This window comes from Amblyomma americanum, chromosome 3, assembly GCF_052857255.1.
Source record: "Amblyomma americanum isolate KBUSLIRL-KWMA chromosome 3, ASM5285725v1, whole genome shotgun sequence".
Lineage (NCBI taxonomy): Eukaryota > Metazoa > Arthropoda > Arachnida > Ixodida > Ixodidae > Amblyomma > Amblyomma americanum.
In genome coordinates, this window is record NC_135499.1 from 127,668,020 (window position 1) to 127,677,477 (window position 9,458).

The 9,458-nt window shown below is 48.8% G+C and overlaps 1 protein-coding gene across 1 annotated transcript in view; it reads left to right on the forward strand.

The window, feature by feature from the left end:
* LOC144124898 (uncharacterized) overlaps positions 1–9,235 on the forward strand; it is a 31,343-nt gene extending 22,108 nt beyond the window's left edge. The window contains exons 3-4 of the mRNA XM_077657845.1: positions 407–729; positions 3,392–9,235. Of these exons, the coding sequence (XP_077513971.1) occupies positions 407–729; positions 3,392–3,814 (746 nt within the window). The 3' untranslated portion in view covers positions 3,815–9,235. The remainder of the gene's footprint in view (positions 1–406; positions 730–3,391) is intronic.
* Positions 9,236–9,458: the final 223 nt, after the last annotated feature.

Below are 9,458 nucleotides of genomic sequence, written 5' to 3' on the forward strand. Positions count from 1 at the left end.
GACGCCTACACGAATCTAAAAAAATTGCGAATCATGATATAGGTTTAGTTTAGGCAAATAAGATACCCTCGATTCTGTAGATGGGGGCTGTCTATTTCTTCGCCGAAAACCTGAGTTGTCGAGGCGGCATACAACGGGAAAACCGATTATAGTAATTGCGCATACAGTAACACGCGCATATAGTAGACGAAATGCTCGGGCTTCCTGCGCATCAGAAAGCTCAATATAGCTAATATAGTAAGCAGTTGTGCCCAATAGATGTTTTGCAGAAAACAACTCTAGCCTCATCGATGAACCTCGTGCTCCCCACCACCACCAGGTAGAGAGGAAGCATTCCAACAGCGCCATGACATTCTTGTTCGCAAGTGCCGGAAAATGGCCTCGTGTCTTCTCCCCGCCTGCGCAGGTCGAGTGGTGGCGACGTGCGCCTGCGTGCGCCAGCACGAGTCGCTCTTCTTCGTGGGCATGTACGCGGTGCGAAAGCACCTCCAGGGCCATGGCATCGGAATCCGCCTCTGGCGGACCATGGCCCGGAGGCTGGGCGACTGCAACGCGGGTCTCAACGCCGTCCCCCAGCACCTCAGCAAGTATCGGGACCGCGCGGGCTTCGGGCACGTCGACACATGGAACACGCTCGTCTTCAGCGGCACGGCGATCAACACGGACAAGCTGGCCAAGCCCACGGACCAGCTACGCGCCGTGCCCGTGAGCAACGACCTCCTTCCCCAGGTACGGAGCATCCGTCGTGACGTGTATCGCTGGTCGTGGCACCTGGTTCACATTCAGCAGACCCAGGGATTCAGGTTCGTTTGCTGGCGCCGGAAAGTTTTGCAGCTGCATAGCCGCGTCCGCTAGGGTTTGCGGAGTTTACGTTACTATCTTTGGTTTGGTTTATAGGGTTTAACGTCCCAAACAAACTCAGGCTGTGAGGGATGCCGAAGTGGAGAGCTCCGGATAATTTCGACCGCCTGGGGTTCTTTAACGTGCACTGACAGCGCACGGTACGCGGGCGTCTAGCATTTCGCCTGCATCGAAATGCAACAGCCGCTGCCGGGATCGAACACGCGTCTTTCGGGTCAGCAGCCGAGCACCATAACCACTGAGCCACCGCGGCGGCAACTATACTTGTAGTGTTGACAAAAAGTATACTAATAGCAGCAGCTGCTGCTGCTTGCAGCAGAAGTAGTAACACCATTAGTATTAGCATGACTGCGGTAAGACAAAATAAAATTTCGCAATCAATCTAGCACCACGTCATCACGTATTGACCAATGAAAATGAAGAATTGCTATTTTCATCTCCTTCCCAATCAGAACGTGCAATCAGTCATGTGATCCAGGCCTTTGCTATATAGGCCAAATAAAGGGAAATATAGGAGAGGTGGTGGAGGGTTGTCCTTCCCTCTGGGAATGGGCGGAAAATTGGACAGACACACTCTTTTAAGGCGGCAGCATTAGAATCCTGATCGGGAAACGAAACTAGCGTAGCATAATTCCTAAATCAAAGGCGGCGTCACCTTCCACCTGCCAACAATGGCAGGTGGTAGGTGTTGCACGGGAAGAGCTCGGGAAGAGCAACTTTGGTCTCTCAAGCCCCACCAGTGATGTCCGGCAGAATCATCAAAAGCTTCGAATGATATAGCATTGCCAGCAAATAATGTAATTAGGCGTCCCTGCGAATTTTTTTTTTTACTGGCTTGGAATAGCCGACGTGTCCGAACGAGGTTGCGGTGTCTGACGTAGGGACCTGTTTTAACTCGACAACGCTAACAGTGCTGTTCAGCGGAAAACCCGGCGGCGGCAGGCGGACCGCCTAGGTCACGTGACGTTGTGCCGTCGCCTAAACCTGCCCATCGTATTGTAAGTAAACTTCCCATCATGGCAGGTGGCAGTTTAATTAACTATTGCTCACGAGCGGCTGCTCGGGAAGAACAAACTGGGTGTCAAAAGCTCCACTGGGGGCTGTGTTTGAAACAGCCCCCTGCAGGGGCGATGGCGCATCGCTTAACCACTGCACAAGTGCACTGGGAGTTGTTGGGGATTCCCAGAGACCCAAGAATGTTAAGAACACAATGGCCAATTGCGCATACATGGGCACTAACTCATTGAGGCTGTCGCGTCATACCTTTAAGGCGGAGCTTATGTGCCCCCTCGAATTTCCTTCAATTCCCTACTTATGACTCCTGCCTCATCATACCCAATAGAACGTTCTAAAGGTAGTCTTCGTTTTGTCTCGTCAATGCGGATTGCTGATGGAAGGGTCGCGGTTAATAACAAAAAATATTACTGGTTCCTATGTTTTCTGGTGCCGTCCTATAACACAAAAGGGGGTCGTATAAACATTTTGCTCTTTGCGAACAACCTATTTGTACCACCAACAACATAGAGGGACCTAGATAATAATGATTCATTTCCTGGCAGCAAGTGCAACCAGAGTAAGGTATTGGTGCGTGCGAAGGTTCCAGTTTTGTCTGTCATACTCAGGCCTCCATAGCTTCTGGCCAGCTGTCCGTGCTTTTTGTTATTCTTTTTTTTGTGCACGCTCAGTTAAGTTAGACAGGCTTTGTTTTAATTCGCCGCACTGCCTTGAAGACGTAACTGGCCATCATTTGATGACGGTTGTGCTTTGCGCATTTCTGCGTCGTAGCAGCCCTTGGCTCCCGCAGTGAGAATGCGACGAGAAATACGCAATTAAGGAATTCATTTGTACTCGCCTATAGCGTCACTTTAGAGAACCCGGAATAGCAGTCGCCGTTTGCAGAAAATCAGAACAATATGTATCAAGCGACAGCGAAGGGCTCTATGGCCGCATTGATGCACAGGACGCTCGAGTCGTCGCCGCTCTTTCTATCGCTGTTCTACAAGAGGGAAAAATTATAACTGCAAGTAAACCGCCATGCAGTGTAGCTCCGTTTCATTATTAACCCCAGAAATGGGACCTGCGCTGAGCTATTCCAGCTAGTCTGACGATTTCCGCTACTGCTCAAAAGCGTCTGATAATCGATGTCCCCCCCTATACCATTTCAACTCGCCGCAGTGGTTCAGTGGTTATGGCATTTGGCCGCTGAATGCGAGGAAGCGGGAGCGGTTCCCGGCAACAGCGGTCGCATTTGGATGGAGGCGAAATGATAGAGGTCCGTGTACTGTGCGATGTCAGTGCACGTTAAAGAGCCCCAGGTGGTCGAAATTACCGGAGCCCTCCACTACGGCGTCCCTCATAGCACGAGTCTCTTTGGGACGTTATACCCCATAAACCAAACCAAACCTTCTCTCATTCCTTCCTTCATCCCTTCCCTCACGACGCAGTTGAGGTATTCCCCAATAGTGAGACACTTAGTGCTCGTCTTTCGTTTGCTCATAACCAATTTTCTTCCCACGGTTCGCCGGCGCAGGTGATCGCGTACGATGCCCTGGTGCACTGCTACAACCGCGAGAAAGCGGTCACCTACACGGTGTACGACACGGACGGCTTTGCTCGCGCCGTGGTTCGGCGGCGGCCCGACGGTAGCGAGGTGGTCTGCGGCTTCGGAAAGATCGGCACCAACATCCTGGGCGGAGCCATGATGGGCCCCATGTACTGCGAGGACCGCCAGGTTGCCGACGTGCTCCTGCGCGCCCTCGTGGACGGAAACCCGCTGACGCGCGTCAGCCTCACCATGATGGTGGTCGACTGCAACCCGGACGCCGTGGCGATGGCCCAGGACATCGGGCTCGAGTCGCACATGCGCGTACCCCGGTGCTACCGCAAGGCCATCGTACCGGCCCGGTTCGAGCAGATCTTCGCACAGCATGACCTCAACTTCTCCGCCTTCTAGGGAGCTTATCTGCCAACGGGAACGACCACAGAGAGGAAGAAAGTGTACGCTCAGCGCATAGTTCGCTCTGTCGGCTCCGGTGTCGGTCGATGCGAAGAAGGGCTTCAAATATTGCTTCGTGTTCTAATTGTGGGAACGTGTGTACGAACCGTAATGTCAGAACGCTAATGGTATCGCGGGAATGGTGACCCCGGGCACACAAGAGTGGTGTTATGAGAGTTTGACATGCACACACGCACACAAAGAAAATTGTGAGAGACAAAGGCTTAACCTTCGCGTTCTATCTTCCGTCTCTTTAGAGTCCGGAAACAAAGGCGTACAGCAGTTGCAAAATGTTGCCCGTATTCGTTGTCTATCGTTCAAAGTTACCACTGCGAAGGACAGACGGTGGGCTAAACGCGCTGCATGTTATCCCAATCTCTCTGGTTTCTTTATGGGGAGCCTCGAATGCACGATTTGCATTGCAGGCGGCCCGTGCCGTGTAGCAGGAGGTAAGCATTGAAGGGTCCCACTGCGGCAAAATACGCATCCGACGTGTTTAGAAGACGCCAACAAGTGTTTTGTTATTGTAGCACAAGATCTGTTTGTCATTGCTTCTTGAGAGGGTGTGCAGGCGTCGTTCATGCTGGCTTTATGACAACAGTGACTTTATTTAGTGAAATGCAAAGCAATACTGAATTTTCGATATCGTTTTTTCTTGTGATATGTTTAGTGGTTCTCCAGACGAGTTGTCCTTTTATATACCGTCATCTTCAAGCTGTGGTTGCTGTCTCCTAAACATGATGCTAGAAATCTAGTTCTTCCTAGATTCTTTGAAGCATCAGTAGTTATATGTCAGACACAACATTTTTTCTGGAAAGAAAAATGCAAACCTTTCTAAAAAGGCTAGAATAGGTGCCGTCTGTAAAGATAAGGATTCATCGTAGCAACCTTGGCCGGCATAAATTTCGTGCCGTAATGGTGGCGAACGACTTGGGTGACGTCGGCCGTTCTTCGCTGTACGCAAACTTTCCACATGCAAGAAGGGCACTATGGGACGTTGCCAAGTTGTATATGTACTCAATTTTATTTCGAGAAAATGTATGACCTTCCTCACCAGGAGTGGCGTCGGTGGAGCAGACTTGAACAGACTGCTTGCAAGCCTAGTGCACGAGGTCTGCATCTACAGTATACCGAAATCCTACTGATTATGCTGTTGCGATCCGGGTAGCAGCATCCCACCGCTGCCACCAGATGTTATAACTGGCTTCTCTCCCACCGATGGCACCACCATTTGTTACGGGTGGCTAGCATGACCGGCTGCTGTGCTGCAGGGTAGCGTGGTTGGGCCGGAGAAGAGACTAGGAAGGATGGAAGCTTGACAAAACAACTCTCAGCGCTGTGCGTACCGGATGGTGTCCACGTCACCAACAGGAAAAGAGGAATGCATTCACATTGTGCGCAAAGAGGCTTGAATATAACAACTTCACGTTCCTGACAAAACCATGCCGTCTGGCAGCAAGGCTGCCTGTTTTTAATACAAGTAAAAAACGCACATAAAGAATAGCTCTTGTTTTTTACAAAATTCCAGCTTTTAGCTTTTCACAACCAAAGATCATAATTGGAAGCCATGAGATGCAGAAGGACTTGACGCATACAATTCAAAAGGTCTCGCTGAATGTTTCCTAATGGAAGTGAATTTGTGGATCCACCTGCATAGTTTTGTAGGGCTACTTGCCGACAGCGATGAACGAAACAAGGAAAAACATAACTAAACTTCGCGATAATGTCAGTCAGAACTAAATGTGCACCGTCATTGCCTTTGGCCACCAGAAGATCGCCAATGACGACGACTTTTGCGGCATATTTTTCGTTGCAGCGACTAACCAGTGGCGAATACGAAGAAAAAGTGGGGCCCGGATTCTGCGCGCTTTTCTCAACACTACACTGACACGAGCGTAATATGCTCAGTTTTAAAGTGTTTAGTACAACTAATTAAGTGGGCTCAGTTTGGTGCAGCAATATCACAAATTCTGCTCAAAAGCCAGTATCATCGTTTCGTCATGAATGCAAATTTCGTAGCCGCTGTCAACGTTACCCTTGTCATCTTTTCACGAAACGCATTTATTCCGGTCTCTTAGCCTGCTTTTCTTCAGAACAAAGCAAATTGGCACATGCTTAGCATGTGTCCCGCGGTTTTCTGTCATTGGTGCGAATAGTAGCCGTCCTTTGTTGTGGGCCGTCAAAAAGAAACTCATCGTATATAGCTACCACGCCGTCTTTTTTTTTAGCATGCTGCACGCGTGTATGTTTCGATATACGACGCTGTGCAGTTCATAGCCTTCGGAATATATGACACGAGCTCGACGCGAGAGTTCTGTGCAGAAAATTGAAAGAAAGGATACATAAAGGCAAGCGGAAACGCAAGTGACACCGTGGCGTCGTGCCACGCTCTAGGTTGATGAGCGAATGTATGCGCGCCCTCTGCGCTTTCACGCAACTCGCATACATGCACACATACGGTAGGAAAACCCCCACTAAGAGGAGCTCTCCCACGCTTCCTGTCTCCTCTTTCGCTCGTTTTTTTTCCTTTTACTTTCTTCCTTCCTCTTTGTCTTCTTTTTTTTCTTGTTTCATGTGCTACGGTGGCGGCTTCTCACTAACTTTAGTCAAGACTAATAATTGTTTTTTTTTTGGGGGGGGGGGGGAGGAAATGGCGCAGTATCTGTCTCATATATCTTTGGACACCTGAACCGCGCCGTAAGGGAAGGGATAAAGGAGGGAGTGAAAGAAGAAAGGAAGAATAGGTGCCGTAGTGGAGGGCTCCGGAATAATTTCGACCACCTGGGGATCTTTAACGTGCACTGACATCGCACAGCACACGGGCGCCTAAGCGTTTTTCCTCCATAAAAACGCAGCCGCCGCGGTCGGGTTCGAACCCGGGAACTCCGGATCAGTAGTCGAGCGCCCTGACCACTGAGCCACCGCGGCGGGGAAGTCAAGACTGGAAACACCTGTTCATTGTCATCAAGTCCATTCCGGAGCCCTCCACTACGCCACCTCTTTCTTTCTTTCTTCTATCAGTCCGTCCTTTATCCCTTTCCTTACGGCGCGGTTCAGGTGTCCGCCGATATGTGAGACAGATACTGCGCCATTTCCTTTCCCCCAAAACCAATTATTATAATTATTATTATTATTATTCGCCGGCAGACTGTCTATTCATGTCCTCGGACTAAAATTAGCACCTTGTTTGCTACGCACTCTTCTCAATCTGCTGCTGCAGCCATGAGTCGATTCTCTTTGTCGCTTCGTCAATAAGAGCACGAAAACTGGCCGGGTTGTGGCGTGTTCTCAGCCTAGTGCGCTGGGATCTGGGATCGCGTCTCTATCAAAATAAGGCGTGCAGAGCCACACAGAGGCCCCGTATAGAATAAAACATAACAAATAAAAATGAGAGAAGGACCACTTATTTTTCTTCGCCTCATTACAAACTCACAATTTCAAGCAAGACGAAAGTTGTCGCTGCTGCCTCAATAAGATAGAGGGAGAAAAATTTGATTTGATTTAATTTGATTTAGGGTGGTTTAACGTCCCAAAGCGACTCAGGCTATGAGAAACGCCGTAGTGAAGGGCTCCGGAAATTTCGACCACCTGGGGTTCTTTAACGTGCACTGACATCGCACAGCACACGGGCCTCTAGAATTTCGCCTCCATCGAAATTCGACCGCCGCGGCCGGGATCGAACCCGCGTCTTTCGGTCCGGCAGCCGAGCGCCATAACAACTCAGCCACCGCGGCGGCTAGAGGGAGAAAAATGAGAAAGCGCTCGGTTTTAAGTGAAGAGTGAACTTTGTCTTGAGATGTCGCAAAAGCCTTGAACGCGTTGTACCAACCGCGAAGGTGAATGTTTTGTTTTCACACTTCAGCGAATTGTGTGTCAACGAGGTCTAGAAGCTGCAACAGGCGCTTGATTTCTAACTCTTTGTGGTCCGTCGTGGCGGCATTACGAGGGCCTGAAAACATGATGGAAACGAGGCCTTCGTCACAAATGCTCACATATCCAGTGTTCACCGCATTGCACGCAAACCCCAAGATTAACTGTGATCCCTGCGAATGTTAACGCTTTCTACGTGTGAGTGGATATATAGCATTTAGGCGTACACTATATACACATATCTCTCTACACAGTTCACATGAACAAAGTTGGCGCGATTATATGTACGTCCGAAGTTAATGAGACCGGCTGGAAAAGCTTGCGTATATGAGATTACGAGGAGAAGAGGTGCTCCTGCCAAATAAAAAAAAATAACGGAGTGGAAACGAGACTGCTTTTAGGCTGCGTATTTATGTGCGTACAAAATGTGCAAGTGTTATAATTCAAAGAAATGAAAGAGAGTTTGTGACATTGTACTCGCCGTATATAACATGCACATGCAGTGCCATCCAGCACTGCCATTGTTAAAAACTGACCAAGTATGTTTCGTGCACAGTGTGTGTAAGGTATAATACATGTTACTGCTGTTATGAAAGTGTTACTGGCAAAGTCATAAAATTATATATTTTCAGGTTCACGCGTACAGCCGTACATGCAGTGGGCCCAAGATGGGGTCAAAGCGTGCGTGTTGTTCCACTTTCCGCCTGCTACGAGTCCACACTTCTCTCTGTTCCCGCTTTAGAGGAGCACTGACAGGAGATTTTCGAGCTTGGAGTTTGTATCAATGTTCAAGAGCTGCTGTTCCCACGGCAGTCAGAATATAAGGTCTAATTTACTTCAGCACGTGATCAATAATAATTGCATCACAACTTACATCAGCGCGAATTCCATGGCATCATCTGGTACTGTGGAGACACAAACTGTTCGCCCAAGCTCTCAAACCTCTAGTGCATAAGCACGGGCACGCAAGCCTACGTACCAGCGCCGTGGACGAACCACTGCGAACAGCTTGACTTCTGACGTCAGCAATATTCAAGCTTAACGCCACTGAAGCTCGTATATGTCACTGAGTTCCATTTCGTCAGCTTGATGCTTGTGTAGCAAGCTGCAGTTGCGGGCGATCTTCCCACAGAGTTTAAAAAATTATACAAAAGTACGTTACCTAATTTCTACGCCTTACAATATGCTGTTAAATGTTAAATGTTAAAGAGAACTCGACAGATACTTTGAATTCAAAATCTTCCGTCAGTGCTCACTAACGCTGTCTAGCATGGCCGTGATTTTAATGCTGCTGTGAAAGAAAAACAATGAGGAGAAGTGACAGTTGCAAGATGCAAATATTTAGGTTTTATAAAGTTTCTCTAGCCATGCCCGTGGTGCACGTAATGCTTCCGTTTCTGGTCCAGCCCGTGCAGCAGAAATGTTCACGAGCGTGGCCATATTAATATGATGGTGACGTCGTGTGTACGTCAAGTGGGACTATAACCTATCTAAAATAAATTATTACGACCACCCTTGCTCAGTCTTGGCTTTCGTATTTTTATTGGTGTTGCGTACCAATGTTTGGTAAGTAAAAATTTCTTCCCGTTAAGGAAAAGGGTAATAAGGAGCCCGTCCATCGCCATCTGCGCGGTGTTTACGTGGCGACTGCATCGTTCGTTTGTTCATCACTATACTGCCGCATACTGTGACAATCACGCTTAGCACTCTTTTAGTACTCTCCATCTTTCTG